The following is a 17,027-nucleotide window of genomic DNA, read 5'->3' on the forward strand; positions in this document are numbered from 1 at the left end:
TACTAAGCTTTTACAACTCAAATGATATAAATGTTTAAACCAGGAGGGAATGACTCATTGCCAAAACTCCGAGCATTCATAAGTCAAAGCATAGAGACTGTTATAAACTGAATAAGTATATATCTATATACAACAAAATATATACAAATGTTTAATATGATACAAATGTGCAATATATATATATATATACATTAGTAAAAAAAATATAACGCTGACGCTCATCACCCTTATCAACCCTCTCCAAAAACATACTACAGTGAATAGAACCATAATGAACCATTCCAAAAACATACTATAGTGATACGAAATGATGTCATTTCTACATAAATACAAACAAAATCAACATCATCATCAACTTCATGCCAATACAATCTTCGTTTATAAAAATATCAGCTACATTAGCTATAAACAATCTTTGCAACATACAAACTTTGTTTAACATTATTATATAAATAATGTCATATAGCCAATCTTTCTAGTTCATTATCACCATATAAACAATCTTTGTAGTGCATTATCACCGTATAAACTAGTGCATTATATAACAATAACAATAACAATAACAATAATAATAATATATATTTCAGAATTATATAACAATAACATTTATTTGAGAATTATATAACAATAACATATAAACTAGTGCATTATCACCATCAACAAGCATACTTCAAAAACCAACACAATAAAATAATTAAAACAATTAAGTATTACCTTAATCAATTGTGGATGACCTAGAAGAGTAGTGATATGAGGTTTTGTGACCTACATTTTAATAAACATATAGGAACTTCAGTAAAATCCTAATTTTCGAATTAGAACTCACAAAAATCGGAAAAAAAATGACCTTTGTGCAATCTAGGGTGTCACAGATTTAATTTGAAATGCTAAATCGGAAGACGAAAGCAACAATTGAAAGATTCAAGTTAGTTGAATGGAGGTTTTTAAGAGGGAAATGTCAAAAACTGTTAGGGCTTGTGTTTATGAAATTTGGGGGAACGAGGAAGAAAGAACAGCTTCTGTATTTAGCCTCAAGTTTGTTTGTAGTTAGTAACTGCGAATAGGCATTTTGGTCAAAAAAAGTCAAACGTTTAGTTCGCAGTTATTAAGTGCGAACAACCACTTGATCTTTTTTTTTATTAACACACCTGTTCGCAGTTACTAACTGCGAACATATACCGACCCTATGGCTTGAAAATTTCACACTTATAAATGGAATTAAGTTTAAAAGTATCTTATTACATGCTTTTTTTGGATGAAATCACTTATCTATTTCAAATTTTCACTGGAAAATTGTTTGTGAATTGTGACTTGCGGCACAAGACGATTAAATATCTCATTTGGTTTTTACAGTAGTCATCAGTTACTAGTATTAATTTATGTTTTATTTTTAATCTATCATACATCATATTAAAAAGACCGTAAAATGATAAATATCATTCTCACAATAGCCCTGCCAAATGGATTGATTTTATTGGATATCTATGCTTACTTGGCAACATTTTTACTTACATGGCAATATTTTTGACAATCTATCTATTTCTACACTAAATTAAGCAATCATACACCCTAAATTTCATACAACATATTAAAAAGACCGTAAAATGACAAATGTCATTCTCACAATAGCCTTGCCAAATGAATTGATTTTATTGGATATCTATGCTTACTTGACAACATTTTTACTTACATGGCGATATTTTAGACAATCTATTTATTTCTACACTAAATTAAGCAATCATACACCTTAAATTAAGTAATAAATATAGATTGAGATATTAATATACTTATGAACTACTAATTTCTATTATTAGTGCTTGAATAAAGCAACAATTTGGTGAATAATAAATCATCTGATTTTCATTCAAAAATAATATTTTGATTTATATGACTTTGCAATGATTAATGTAAAAGTATGGTATATATAATATTAATTACATTTTATGTTCGGATTTTGTGACTCGAACCAAGTCTAAGATTGGGTTTTAAGATGAAATCAAGATATGAGTCGAAGTGCGCGGGGTGCAGAGTACTACGCGGGGCGCGGAGTAGCTACTGGATTGGAAGACGCCCAGGTCGCGTGCCGTACGTTTGGTCGCGTGTCTCGAGCTTCTGAAGGAAAAGCTACTGTTTTGGAAAACAGGTAGGTCGCGGGCCGCGACTTGTGCAGTGTTTTGCGGGTTTTTAGTTTTCGCACGTTCTTTTGACGGTTACTTAGTTTTTGGGCCGGTTTCTTTGTAATTGTTAACCTAATTTCTTTTTATTAAGTGGCATACTATATAAACCCCTCTTGTAATTAGAATTAGGGTAAGCATGAAACACAAAGTGAGGAAAACTAAGAGAGAAAAAGCTTGAAGAACCATTGTTGTGGCTTCTCGTTTATCTTGTAATCTCCCGGTTTATAGTGAGAAGTTTATTCTCAATGTCGGTGAATGTAGCTATCACGTTGATAGTGAACCACGTTAATTTCTCGGTGTGGTTTTCCTTATTGTTTATTTGAATCTTTATTACTTTCCGTTATTATTTTCGATCTTTACTTTAATGAACTACTAATTTCTATTATTCTGCCTTGATTGATGCAATAATATGGCGTATAATACATCATCCGCTTTCCATTCAAAAATATTATTGTGATTTATATAATTCTACATTGATAGATGCGGAAGTATGATATATAATAAATCATATGATTTCCAACCAAAAAGTGATTTAAATTTCATGAAATTGTCTTATTTGATGCAATATTATTGATTTACAAATTTGTATAATTCTGTCTTAATTGATGTAATATTATGGTGAATAATAAATCAAACTCAAAAAACTTTTATGTTTTTTATACTAAGTTATACAAAAAAAAATTCATGCCTTACACGAGCTTCTATGCTAGTAAGTTATAATATAATTAAATGAAATTTATTTGATTCATTATAATGTAAATTTTATCAATATTAATTTTTATAACTTTTAACTAAGTAGAATTAGAAATATTTAAATTTAAATAGTGTTTCAGTAAATTTACAAAATGAATTGAGACATTTAATTAGAGTAAGTAATTTTTAGATGAAGATTTACTTTGAAAATTGGGTGTGAAAACGACTGAAAAATCAAATTTAAGATCAAGATCAAAGTTTAAAATAAGTATAAAAGTTATAAATCGAGTTAGATTAGAATTAAATTTGAGTTTATGAATTAAAAATTTTAAAATATGGATTTATGGACTAAGTTAGTATGAAAACACTAAATCCAAATACAACATGGGATGATTTCTTCATTGTTGTTTATGATTTGCTCATGGGATAAATGACTTTAAAAAATCAACAATTTTGGCTTTCCATTTACATACACCGGGTAGGATGATGATGATTTAGTCAATTACATGATAAGGAATGATCAGTATATAAATCTCTCATAAGTTTACATTTTTCTGTTTCATAAAAGAATCATAATATAAGTATTAATTTATACAACAGAACTTGAAAATTTAACACTATCTTTTATAAAATATTTATTTTTGTAAGTCACTTAATGAAATTTCTTAAATAAATGGGACAAGCTCATGTCTTCATGAGTCAAGTTACAAAAATTATTAAGAAAAGATTTTTGGCCAAATAATATCTTATAAAGTTATAATCATTGCTGATCAAGAATGAAATACACTAGAAATTTTATTCATCACAAGATATATGCCTTTTGTTGATCATCATTTAAAGTTGGTGTAGAGCCTTAATCGATTACGAAACGAATTTGAAACCAAAATGCTCAAATCATCGTCCTTTTTCGTTCGTCTTCTTAATCATACATTTCATTCAATTTCAGGTCAATTATATCTCAAAAAGCGATAAGAAGCTTTCAAAAATACTTCTCCGTCCCTTTGAGTTAGCTCCATTTTGGTCAAAAACTCTCACATTGAAAACCACAATGCAACAAACTCAAAGGTACAGAGGAATAGTTCCTAGCGACTTCTAAATTGTGGCAAGTCACACGGTGCATGAAGCTTCGCCATGCTGCTGAGCTAGATATCGCTCCCTACGCTCTTTCTGCAAGAGATTAAAGAGAAAAACACAATGAATGAGTAGATTGTTAACATAGCTACCTGCACACAATTTTATAGACATTGAAAAGGAGGGGAAATATCATGAGAATGTCTAACCCATTCATCTATAACTAGGCCTTCTCCTCCAATTCGCGTACCAACATCCTCTTGAGGCTTTTTTCGTGTTTCAGCCATTGCATCCGCCTCAGCTAATTGTCGCTTGAGTTTTTCAAGTGCCTTCAGTGATCAAAACCACAGGATTGAATGTGTTATTTGTTGCCAGAGTTGCAAGCAATCATCATCATCATCTTACCCAGTGTATCCCGCTCATAGAAAAAAAACTATGATCAAGGTGTGGGGAGGGAAGGACAGCGGCAACTCATACCCATAAAGGAGAGTGCGGCCAAAGAGTCTCTCGGCTCGAGACATATCCACAAATGAATCCTCAGAATTGCAAGCAATGGTATATGCAAATCTATTTGACTTACCGGACTAGGCCGTTCTGCATCAAGAAAAACAACCCTCATGATTTGTTCAATAGATACTTGGTCTCTCTGTTCTTCAAACTGGATGGTCGGAACAGTAAAATCAGATCGAAAATTCTGCTCGAGTATGGTCATTCAAATTTCGCATTTCACACATATGGATGTATAACTCAAGAAATTGAAATATTTTATATGCTTGAGCACTATAACACTACATTGGTCACTAAGGGCTCGATTTCACGATGTTCATCAGCAGAGCAGGAATCGATAAGGATATAGCTTTGAAATCGGTTAGATTGCTCCAGCGTATGCTGGCACCATATTCGAAATAATTTGATTGAAATTCGCAGAAAGATAAAGTTTCATGGTTCCAGTCCCTTTACTAGTTTTGTTTCAAGCATTTATTTATACAGCAGCATTTCAGTACTAGATCATTTTCAGCAGGAAAGGCGTAGTATTGAGCGAGCAAGTACTGCCACTGACATAGAAAATAGAATACAGTTGCCTTCAAATTGATCAAGATAGATCATGAATATGAATTGTGATTAGGGTATAAACATGTCATTCTAAAAAAGTTTAAGCAAGCAATGCAAGGATTAGGGTATTTAAATTGTGATTAATTTGGAGGAAATAGTTGCATTAATTCATATATAATCTGCCTAATAGCTTTCTTAACCACAACACATTTAGCTTCGCTTACAGTCCACCAGTTAACCAACTGCTTATCTAACATCCCCCCCCACACACACACAGAAATTCTTGTGAGAAACGGTCTCTCTGTGAGACGCTCTTCATACATGGCTAAATAGCCCAACTAATACAATTATTAGCATATGAACTCCTTGTTTTGAGGTCGTCTCACCGAGACGGTCTCTCACAAGAGTAGCTCTTTTCCCCGTGTTAGTTGATGATTTAGATGAGGATAATCAAACATTAACTATCCTATGGCTTTCTCACTTAAGTGAAAGGTACAAATGCTCTAGGCCAATTCATGGCATAGCAGCAGAATCATAGTGCAAAATATGAGCCACATCGCGATTGTACTAAAGATTTGTAGGTGACCGCAACTGCAATATGTTAAGCTGAAACAACCGCAACTGCAGCTGCGTTGACACCAAAAGTAGTTACCATCACAGCAATCCTGACAGCATCCAACATTCTGCACTATGGCTCCAATTAATGCAGAAAATAACAATCGTGAAGGAAAACATACTGCCACTATTCAACCCTTTCTTGTTTAATGTATTGAAAAGGCCAACGTGACATGATTCATTAATCGCCTCGTGAATTGTGAATCGAAAAAAGCGAATTATGGTCAGTTTTAGGCTATTTTTGAACCATTTTGAGTAAGCCGCGAATTCAAAAGGCAAACTAAGTAGCAAATTATGTTTCACTAGACAGGTAAACAAAAGCATAATGGCCTTTGTGCAAAACTTTTCATAGTTGTTGGCTCAAACATGAAATCATTCCATCACCATTAGTTTATCACTAATTCTTTATTGAGGTCGTCTCACCGTGAGACGACTTCAATTGGGTCAGCCCAAACTATTTTTAAAAAATTGCTTCTTGTACAAGTGTGAATTCAGAATTCATTGTTTTTTTTATGCTTTTTTACTAATGATCTGCTTGTATGGATCAGTCTCACGGTGAGACGGTCTCATACCAGTATTGTTGTTAGTTTATTCATAAAATCAACCTCTCCATATAGAGATTTCAGCAATGAACATCTAAAAATATAGTAGCAAAAGTGTGAATTTTGAATTATATGACATCAAATAGCATTTATTTAATTAGGTATAAATCAATCAAGAAAATATAATTGTGAAGTTACCAGTTCTGGAATATAGTCAACCTGAACACCTTTCACTTTCAAGCTCATGATCTTGAACTTAACCTTGCTTTTCTGGTCTAATGGCTTTTCATTGTTTTCTGGAGGTTCCACAAATTTAAATACTGCACATTTTAATTGTATTTTTGTTAATAAGACTGTTAAAGCATCTTAAAACGAAGCAGACACATCAAAATGGATAAAATGATCATTACCGACAGCTACTAAGCTTTCTCCTGGAGCGAGTATACCACCCGGAGGACGCATATAACAGCTCTTTGGAGCAGTTGTTTGAAACTGAGAGAAAAAATTCATCAAGTAGAAGTCTCAGTTAGAAATCCATTTATGTTGATTAATAAATTTGGCTGCTACAATTTCTTAACTAAAAGCAAATCCTCTTCAGCAAAGTTCAACATCAGAGTTACTCATTTGTCTCATTGAGATTGCAACATTACGTAAATTTATGTGAGAGCTTTTAAGGGTAAATGTTGCAATTCTAATGAGACAGAGGGAGTATATTTTAATGGAGTTAAGGGGGTGTTTGGTTTGGGGAGAATGTTTTCTCCCAAAACTGTTTCATCATATTGATTCATAATGAAAACCCAAGGTGGAAATGAGTTTTCATATGTAAATTTCTATAAAATTGAAAAGAGTTTTCATATCTCCCAAAAATAATTTTCCTTTGCTCTTCTATTCCCAACATCTTTATTTATCCTTATCAGCGTAAGGGTTTTCATCAAACCAAATTAAAGAAAACAAATAAACATTTGCATTTTGCATCATTTAGAATATGTTCCTTATTCGTTGGGGCCAAAAATTTGGGGTTCTTTAGTTTTGGATTATAAATAGATTATATTAAAATTTATTTCTTATTTATCTAAAGTTACGCATGATGTTTGCTACCAAGGGTTAATCGAAAATAATCTCTTTAATACTGATAAGTAAAGTTTCGTACATCGGAGACCCAAACCTCACTTTAGTTGGGAGCCACCAAATGGGGGTAATGTAACGTATGTTTTTTTGCATCAAGAAGCTATTTTCATGAACCACACACCCCTAAAGATGACAAAGTGAAGGGTTGGAAAGAAATGCATGATTTTGCAATAAAAATAATATACCTTGAAGGCAACATGAGACTTGGATATATTCTTGATGGTAATTGCACTTCTGACTTGCTTTCCAGGTTCATCTTCAAAATGTTGCACCCATCAAAATAAGCACTAGTCAGTAGTCAGAAACTTTAATTTAGAGTATAAGCCAACAAGTTCTGCTGTTATTCACTCCTAGAACAAAACAATAAAGGGCTCACACAATCTTAACCAATAATGAACAATCAAGCAATTCATAATGTTCGAAATTCAAAACACAAATCAAGCTATCACGCAACCAACTCAACCAACTCAATCATTAGCTTAATGATCGACGCCCATGAACATAAGAGCTTTTAATATACTCCATCCCTTTCATTTTCCTACATTTATACCAAAATGCTCTCACATTAGTATTGAAAGGAACAAATATACTCTATTACGTCCTCCCACACCAGAGCCATGGAATTATCATTCAAATTTCCCAATTCTAATGCAATATCAGTAAATAAAAACAAAATGAAATCCAAAAAAGAAGTAAGAGAATTGAATTATACAGGGAAAATACAGTTTACTGGGAGGATCAAGACGAAGTTTGCGACGAGGAGGAATCAAAGATTTAGCGATAGAAGAAACAGTGAGTTGACGTTGACGCCCAATTTGGGGTTCACCAATTCCAAGCCATTGAGGTTGAATAAACTGACTAGAAGACGATGTGGTAGTAGTACTACTATGGCTTCCATTACTGAATTGCCAAAAGGGTAATTTACATAAAGTAAGAACTTTATCTTCATCTCCATCGCTGGAAGACCATGACCTTTCGCCCGCCATAGCCATTCTGCAAAATTATTGAGAAATTCTGGGAATTTCACAGTTGTTAGCGATGAATGATTGATTGATTAGGTTGTTGGTTGTCAAATTGATAAAAGTAAGAGAGAGGAATTAATGTCGCCATAATTGGAAAGGAAGTGGGGGAATATCAATGAACAATAATGATAGAAGTTGGTTAGTACTTGGTTGCGGAAAAATTTTGAATCAATAACCTTAAGATAAAAATAAATAATAGTAAAGTAAATAAAATTGAAAAAGATAAATCAAAACAATAAAATTTTCACTCTACCACAACCTACCATAGAAAAGTGATTTATTAACCTCACAAACAATCATTATTTACTAAGACTTTCTCCTAGTTAGATAGCATGCTTAGTTGGATACTCTCTTTCCTTGAAACGTGCCTTATACATAAATTATACAATTTTTCTAATTTAAGTTACGAGAATTATTTATTTATTTAAAGTTATTTTATCAAGAGAAGATCGTCGAATAGTTGACTAGTCGGTTTCTTGGAGATACTTATGTCGGGCTAAAGAACTATGGTTTTACAAAATATAGTTTTATGGATGAAATTAAAACAGGCACAAGTGCAATATTATCTAGGCTAGTCTAGATGTTTGAGAAATGATTGATGGTTATAATTGATTGAACTTGTTGACTTGTCTCATCGGTGGGACTTGGGAGCATATGGTTTTAAATTAATTGATTTATAATCTGTTGTTTTATTAGCTAATTTACTAAACATTGACATTAGAAGTCATAGAATTTGACTATTCAACCATCTATTTTTACTTTTTTTACGTAAGGTCGATTAGAATCTTTTCAAGCAAAGAGAAAAGATAATTAACTTCTCAAAAAAAAAATCTTTGTCACACGGGTGAAAAAGGGAGTCTACAGCCACGAAACTAACCCGTGATTTTTATGTTTAGTTATAATAAGCTAAAAATTGTTCAACAAATTATTTTGAACACCAACTTTAGTTTTATTATAGTAGTATATAGTCCTTGAATTTGTCCATTTAGAAATGTTGTTTCTTCCAATAAATTTGCTACATTTGAAAACTTTTTTTTTTTGTGTTTAGAAAAGATTAAGACAAGTTTCTTAAAGTACGAGGTGAAGAAAGAGATTACGTACGTAAATGAGAATAGAAAAGAAGGTAAGTTAATGTCTAAAAAAATATATAACAAATTTAAAAGGATAAAATTATTTCTTATTTTTTATATTGTTATTTCTAAAAAGTAATAAATGGGACTAGTTTCTATTTTTCTCTTCCCAATTTCTTTTAACCACTTAATTTGTCTCCTTTCCTTTTAACCAAACTTTAATAAAGTGATACATAGCAAATTTTAAAAGGGGAAAATAGTACTCTTAATCCAATTTCATACAATCATACATGACTTCAAACTAAGCTTAAAGCTTAGAGATAGTGGCTAAAGTATGTTACAAGGGGAATCTTGAAGGTAGTTGTTAGTTAAAAGTTTATTAAACTAAAGTGAACATTTAAGATGATTTAGTTTAAATTTAAATTAGTTTAATTTCAGTTTAACTTAAGATTGGTTTGGGGTGAAGTTAAATAATTTTGAGGTGGGTTACAAATTTAATTAGAGTTGGGCCATGATCGACTTGTGTCAATCTCAATTAATTTTAAAATTCACTCTAGTAGATTACAAATTGAGAATTTTTGACTATTAGTTGGTTTATCATGATGCCATGAGAAGTCGTATTAAATTTGGTTTTATGATGCACACAATCCTCTTTGTCCTTTTCTTAAAGGGGATACAAAACCCTAATCTATGCAGAAATATTGAATTAATGATGAAGATGTTGAATTTTGAATTCTATCGGACAAACTTTTGATAAAAAAAGTTATTGTATCACCTTAAATAGTGTCTTTTTGGGATCAACTATAGTCATGTTTGCCATCAATTATATTTCTATGTCTCACTCAATTTGTAATATTTTTTATTTTAATTTATTCTAATGAATTTGTTTCACTTCTATTTTTAGAAATGATTTCACTATAATTACTCTCTATAATATTTTTCTTATTTTTAAATACCCACTACTTTAGATTAAAATACCAAAACTCTTAGACCGTAGTCTCTCTGTCAAAATCAAGTGAGACTAAGACCCTATTTAGTTCATGTAATTTTTACTAATTCAAATAATTGAACCTGGTTTTACTAATCGAAATTGATTTTTACCGATTGAAATTGTTTTTATTAAATATAACTGATTTTTTGTTATAATTTATTTATAATCGAGTTATACTGATTAAAACATTTAATGATTGTTAACTAATATTTATCCGACTGTGACTCATTAAAAATTATTTTCAATGATTACTTATTTTTTTAATTGAAGTAAACAAAACTATTTTCGGGTGGGCATATTAATCCATATGGGGTCGGATTAATCCATCTCATCACTTCCCTTACGAATATTAAAAATGAAATTATAATCCACGTGTCATACTTCTACTGGATGATTTGGATAAATAACTGAGAAACGATCGGATAAAACAAACACCTCCATTTTCAGCCTCTCTTCCGAGAAAGCTACTCACCGTACTTCCATGGCAAAAGTTTTGTCCAATTTCAACTGAAAGTCCGCCATTATATTTTCTTCCTCTCTCCAAATCTTTTCCTCTTCTTTTTAGTTTTGTCTCTAATGGCGGCTGTTACTTCGTTGTCATTCTCGGCATTAACTCAATCTTTTGAGAGGAAACTGAACATTTCTTCTACTCGGACATTTGCTTCCGCTTTTGACTCTGTTCGTCTGCGTTCTTACCATTTTTCGTCTACTCTGACAGTAAGAGATTCAATTTCCTCTTATGGTATGGTTATCCGGTGCTTGTCCTCTTCCTCAGGTACTAGATTATTGAGCTATTATGTTTGTATTGATTCTTAACATATGATGATATTGCAAATTTGGATGAATTTGAATTGCATTTTAAGGAATCGTTGATTCGCTTACTTGAGCTTTATTGTTAGGGTTTATTATTGTTTGTAAATTTGGAAGCATTGTTGGATTTTCTATGGAATTGATTTGGATGCACTAAATAGTGTTTGTCAATTATGGGAGAGAGAATTAGAGAGTTATATGTGTCCATAAAGGTACTGATGCCTATCTTTGAGCCTTTGTAGAGAACGATGAGAAAACATTTGTGAAGTATCCATTTATTTGTTCAAAGGAAGTTTCTGTTTGGATATAAATGTGATGAACTAAATCATCTAATCTTAATCCAGCATCTTTCTTAAACATAATCTGATTTTTTGGGTTTCTAGTTTTATACTAATTCCAATTTTAAATTTCTTGTAGTACATGAACTGTTGAGGTTCATGTCTATTCATTGGTGCTAAAGGAGTAGAAAATAGAAAAGAAAAATGAGATTAGCGGAGGAAATAAATGAGTTTCAACTTGATGAATCAGTTTTCATGCACTACTAACATTGTGGTCGAGCTCACATCAATCTGAATATTGCTTTGGTTTTATGTTTAGTCATTTGTTAGAGCATGGACATTACATTACCCCAATGCCACTCAGTCTTAAGCTAGTATAACAAAGAGTTTGTTTCCAATGGAACCGTGATTGGCAACTTAACATATTGCGCCAAATAAATAATTGCACGTGAATATTCGTACAATGCAACCGGTGGTTTAAACAATCATGCAACTGGCCAATCATAATGAGAAACACTTCACTCACAAAAAACACTCACCTCTCGATTAAGTTAAGCTTCACTCATATTCATATCATCTTGTTTGATATCTTTCTTCAAATCTTCAACAATAGCCACTCTTTCCTCGCTTCTTAGTGTATTAATGATCTGTACTTTATCTTTAACACAACCTTTCTTAGAAACTTCTTCAACATATTCACAAACTTCTTCCTTGATAAGCTTGGCATTCTCTTCAACTTTTATATTAACTTTCTTATCTCGAGTGTTGCTAGTCGAATTGGTTTGAACATGGGGGGGTGTGAGGTGTTGAACTGCTTTCGTTTTCCTTTGCTTTCCCATAGTGAACGCCATGTTACATGCTCCTTTAAAAGTGAGATTATGTTCAAGCTTAAGCCTTTTTCTATATTCATTTGAAGGCCTTCTATGAATTTCCATATCTTACTCAACAATTTCATAATCAATAGACAACTTCTCGTATTCTTGAATCAAAACAGATCGCGTTCCTTGCTTCAAAGTGCTCCAACGAATGTAGGATTGCTGCCTGCAATTATATAGGACATACATTATGTTCACATATTTAAAAAAAATAATTATATATTTGTTGCTCCATCGAGAATGGACATTTCTTTAATTGGTTGATAAATATGAATGGCTAGTCATTTGTTGCTAAATGAAATGACAATTCTTTGATTTGCATATTCTTCGTGTTTTTTTCTCATATGTTCATGCCCGTAGTTACCCTGGGTTTTCGAGAGAGAAAGGAAATAAAACCCTACTGTATTCCTCTTTAAAGAGGTTTTGCAAATTTTCACCCTCTTTTATTTAGAAATCCTCAAACCCCCATATTATTCTGTACCCTTCTTGGGACTTGATTTAGAAAAATACCACTATATGTCTTTAACATAGTTGTACTCCTCAACAGCACAATTCTTCAATCTTTAATCAGTAGTAAAGCAGTCAATGATCTAATCTTCTCTCTGCTTTGGACAATTTCCTGTCTCTTGGCCCTTCGAAACCATCACCTATGCTAATTGCTATAGTTTCACTATTTAAAACTATATGACACAGTCCCTACCCAACCACCTACAACATCAACATCAACACCTAGTGGCCTACCATCTGTAAGATATAACCAATTTGCGGGTGATTAACCCATCTCCACATAACCGTCCTTTACAACTGGTATACTAGTATAACTGACTAGTATTAATTACCCATAATACCTTTTGTAACTAATATATCACAGGTTAATTTTAGAAAGATTCAGTTTTGTCTTCATTTTCTGTCCTATCAATGGTTAGGGAAGTTTGATAAAAAAGACTGTTTTTTTAATAATTAGTAATGATAAGAAAAAGATTTTATTTTTCATATTTCTAACAATATTATAATACTTTTGATTGTTATTGTTTTCAGATGCCCCTCCAGTATCGGAGACAAAGTTAAATTTTCTTAAAGCCTATAAAAGGCCAATCCCTAGTATCTACAACAATGTGCTACAAGAATTGATTGTTCAGCAACACTTGACGAGATACAAAAAGGCCTATAGATATGATCCTGTCTTTGCTCTTGGTTTTGTTACTGTCTATGATCAGCTAATGGAGGGCTATCCCAGTGAGGAAGATCGAAATGCCATCTTTGAAGCTTACATTAAAGCACTAAAAGAGGATCCAGAGCAGTACAGGTTCGTGTTGGCTGAGAGTAGTTTTAATTTTTTGTTATTGGCCTTAAAGTTGAAAAACGGAAAGTTCTCCTTTTAGCAAAAGACACTTATACTAGTTGGTTAGATTTAGATTGAGACTTCAGACGTTCATGTTGTTCATTAGCTAAATACACATGATTTAAGAGACAATTGAAGTTTATATATCTATGAAGACAAATCCTACATCTACCAGCACCAATTTGAGTTGTTATTTTGTTTTTTTTTTCTCTTCTTTTGATCGAGTTAATTCCTGTCCGTAAATTAACACGAGCTTCTGTCTTTAATCCATAGGTTAGCTGTTAGAGCTTCCATTCACGAATGCATATATTAATCTGTAATATTTGCATGTCAATCCTTTTGTTTTTTCTTCAAACCACCTAAATAGATCCATTTCCCGTTTCTCCATTCAAGTCTATGTAGTGTAAGATATTTTCATCTTTCTCTATTTCTATGAGAGATATTATTAATCTCTGTAACCTGAGAAATGCTTCTTCTATACTGGTCTAGTGTATGTTATTGTTTTTATACTTTCTATAACTATAATATAACCCAGCTGGGATTTGAGCTAAAGTGACTATATGTTGAATTGCTACTCTGGCTTCTTTTAATCCTTGTGTCAATTTTTACATACATTTGACAATGTCATTCAGATAGTGATGGTTAAATCTTCTGTTCATCAGAAAAGATGCACAGAAACTGGAGGAATGGGCTCGCGCCCAAACACCTGCTTCATTAGTTGAGTTCTCATCAAGAGAGGGTGAAATTGAGGAAATGTTGAAGGACATTGCTAGAAGAGCTGGTGAAAATGGTAGTTTCAGCTACAGTCGGTTCTTTGCAGTGGGCTTGTTTCGTCTCCTTGAATTGGCTAATGCTTCTGAACCCACCATCTTAGAAAAGGTCCGTTTCTGAACTTACTAAAATGCAATTTGTAAATTAGAGTTGCATATGACCTAAAGCAATACTTATACATGCATTTTCATGTTTTTCTCTCCCCTTTCATTTGGCTATATAGAAAACATTGTGTTACAAGTCTCTCATGCCGAATAAACTACGTCTTGGCTTTGAGTTGTCTGTTTCCTATTTACACTTATGGAATGCTTTATCCACCTTTTTAAAGTAATTGATTGCTAGTGAAGTAGTTATTTTTACATCATGGGGATGATCGATTTTGGATTAGAGCACACCAAAGTAAAATGTCACAATAAACCGTTTTCTTTTATATATATCTATATATGTGTCCTGGTGAAACATACTTTGTTATTATGAGGATAATGATGCATACTTTTGACCTCTCTTACTTTGCATAGGGCATTGGGGCAATGTATTGTTGTCTGTTGATGCCGAGTGGTGTTAGGTTTGAAGGTTGATGTAACCTTTTATTGTGACTATTAATCTTTGTGTATCTGCTGGTGTTCTGATGCTTGTCTAAGGTTCCCCTTTCAAATCCCAATAGAGTTGAGAATGGCTGATGCTTGCTAACCTTGTCATGCTGTTGATGTTTTGGCCTTAGAGATTTCATTGGATAATTTAATTATTGACTTACAAGTTCAACAAATGACAATAATTATAAATGCGCAATAAAAAACTTGAAAGTAATACAACTTGGATGAAAATTACTAGTAAAATGAATTGTAGGATCCAAGAAAAAAGACGAGGAATAGGAGAAATATTTAACAATATTGGTGCGACGAGAACGAATCTCTGTTTCCAGAACGTATTTAAGGTGTATTTCCAATTCTTAAAATGACACACCACATCCTCAAAAGTTAACACACCACCCTCTCTAGTATGTGCTTACTCAAGAAGGATTGGAGCATTTAACACAATAAACAAGTCGAATGCGAATCACTTGTTTAGAAAAGATAAAAAGAAGAGAGTTGAGAAATGGTAAAATCATCAAGATTAGGAAGAAGTAAGAATTGGTAAACAACCACCAGCTTTAAACACCTACAGAAATGAGTAATTAAAATGAAATTAAGGCTTATTACTCAAGAAAATTAATGGAAATAAAAAGGGGATATCAAAGAGAGAGGTTGAAATTCATAAGGAATCTGTAATATCCAAGGCAAACTGTTCAACTAGAATAAATGGTAATAAGGGAGCAAAAGGCAAAAACTTCTGGTTCAAAAACAAGAGGTGGAGCTGGCGCTTCTCCATGATTCACAAATATCAAGCGGAACTAGCGCTCCTCACTACACCTCCCCACATAACATGGAGCTAACGCTTTAGATGGAGGAGCTTTCTCCATTGCTCCCTCAAGCTTTCCCTCAAACTATCTTTATAATAGAACACTAATCTCTAGTGTTTAACTATTCATTTGAACTTTTGTCGGACTATAAGTGTAAACTAAATTATATATAGTTAAATTGGACTGCAAGAATAGTAAAACTATGAGAGCAAAAGTGATAAGCCTAACTAAACTCTTATCTCTCCCTTAGGTGAGGGAGTTCATCAATTAAACTCTAACCTTCAATCATGTGTCTTTCTTCCTCGTGCCTATGAAGTTATTTCTTGAGAATCTTACAATCAAATGCTCAATTTCAATTATTCCTCGTAACTTAAGAGATTCTTTTTCTGACTAGCATACTCCTTAACAGCTTTGCTCAGCCTTGAATGTAAACAAGAAAAGTGTAGATCGCGATCTTGATGTATACCGCAACCTCCTCTCAAAGCTTGTGCAAGCTAAAGAGCTGTTGAAAGAATATGTAGAAAGGTAAGACTCTTTCTACCTGTTTGAATCGAGCATTCATTTAAGCAAGAGATTTCATATCTACTTGTTACATTGCAGAGAGAAGAAGAAAAGAGCAGAGAGATCAGATGTACAAAAAGCTAGCGAGGCGGTTACAAATTGCTTGGGAGCGTACTAACTTTGTTGCTTGTAACTTAGATGTCGATATAACATTGATGTCGATATATATAAATATTTTTTCTCATTGTCTGTGGTGCCATTATTTCATGCTCCGTCGTAACTTAGATGAGCTTGAAAGCTATGTCAATATTGTTCCCTGTTATATGAGGTTGCTTGTACCTGTAATTAGTGATTTTATTCCCCCTTCAGTGAAAAAATTCTCTGGCAATGTGTTTTATAATGAAGAATTGCTAGTTTTGGATGCAAAGGCTCATTTGTAGAGATATTTGAAGGAATATGCCCATTGCAAAAAGATTCTCATACTTAGTTTGGAAAATTTTAAATGCTCTATAGAAAATTTGGTCAAAAAGTCAAGTAATACTTTGTTCGTTGTTGCTGCAATGAGAAAAAATACTCGTTATAATTTCTTTTTGATAAAATGTGTAAATTTTTTTTAAAAAAAAAAACATATTTTGCCCATTAAGTTTAATCATTTTTTAAAACTACAGCCTCGAATTTAATTTTTGCGA

General features: G+C 32.6%; 2 protein-coding genes across 3 annotated transcripts; one reads left to right on the forward strand and one right to left on the reverse strand.

The window, feature by feature from the left end:
- Window positions 1-3,640: 3,640 nt before the first annotated feature.
- LOC130806612 (vesicle-associated protein 4-2-like) lies at window positions 3,641-8,440 on the reverse strand. Of its 2 annotated transcripts, none has more exons than XM_057671757.1 (7): window positions 7,992-8,440; window positions 7,465-7,535; window positions 6,562-6,643; window positions 6,371-6,471; window positions 4,522-4,599; window positions 4,151-4,270; window positions 3,641-4,037 (listed from the first exon to the last, which is right to left on the reverse strand). In XM_057671757.1, the coding sequence occupies exons 1-7, from the start codon at window positions 8,269-8,271 to the stop codon at window positions 3,978-3,980; spliced, it is 792 nt and encodes a 263-aa protein (XP_057527740.1). In that variant the 5' UTR covers window positions 8,272-8,440; the 3' UTR covers window positions 3,641-3,977. The 2 variants fall into 2 exon arrangements, with proteins under 2 accessions (XP_057527740.1, XP_057527739.1); XM_057671756.1 differs by having other exon boundaries at window positions 6,350-6,471; window positions 7,992-8,438.
- Window positions 8,441-10,786: 2,346 nt separating this feature from the next.
- On the forward strand, window positions 10,787-16,765 carry LOC130806351 (protein THYLAKOID FORMATION1, chloroplastic-like). The gene is made up of 5 exons (XM_057671382.1): window positions 10,787-11,137; window positions 13,364-13,631; window positions 14,330-14,546; window positions 16,247-16,362; window positions 16,438-16,765. Exons 1-5 carry the CDS (start codon window positions 10,939-10,941, stop codon window positions 16,514-16,516), a joined length of 879 nt encoding a protein of 292 aa, XP_057527365.1. The 5' UTR covers window positions 10,787-10,938; the 3' UTR covers window positions 16,517-16,765.
- The last annotated feature ends 262 nt before the right edge of the window (window positions 16,766-17,027 follow it).

This window comes from Amaranthus tricolor, chromosome 2, assembly GCF_026212465.1.
Source record: "Amaranthus tricolor cultivar Red isolate AtriRed21 chromosome 2, ASM2621246v1, whole genome shotgun sequence".
In the NCBI taxonomy this organism is placed as follows: Eukaryota; Viridiplantae; Streptophyta; class Magnoliopsida; order Caryophyllales; family Amaranthaceae; genus Amaranthus; species Amaranthus tricolor.

Excerpts from the sequence above, each read along its gene's own strand:
- LOC130806612 (XM_057671756.1), bottom strand. The coding sequence starts at position 8,271 with ATGGCTATGGCGGGCGAAAGGTCATGGTCTTCCAGCGATGGAGATGAA. Across the intron at positions 6,472-6,561 it reads AGAAAGCTTAGTAGCTGTCG|TATTTAAATTTGTGGAACCT; the intron begins GTAATGATCATT and ends TAAAATGTGCAG. Across the intron at positions 4,038-4,150 it reads GCCTAGTTATAGATGAATGG|AAAGAGCGTAGGGAGCGATA; the intron begins GTTAGACATTCT and ends AATCTCTTGCAG.
- LOC130806351 (XM_057671382.1), top strand. The coding sequence starts at position 10,939 with ATGGCGGCTGTTACTTCGTTGTCATTCTCGGCATTAACTCAATCTTTT. Across the intron at positions 11,138-13,363 it reads GTGCTTGTCCTCTTCCTCAG|ATGCCCCTCCAGTATCGGAG; the intron begins GTACTAGATTAT and ends TATTGTTTTCAG. Across the intron at positions 16,363-16,437 it reads TTGAAAGAATATGTAGAAAG|AGAGAAGAAGAAAAGAGCAG; the intron begins GTAAGACTCTTT and ends GTTACATTGCAG.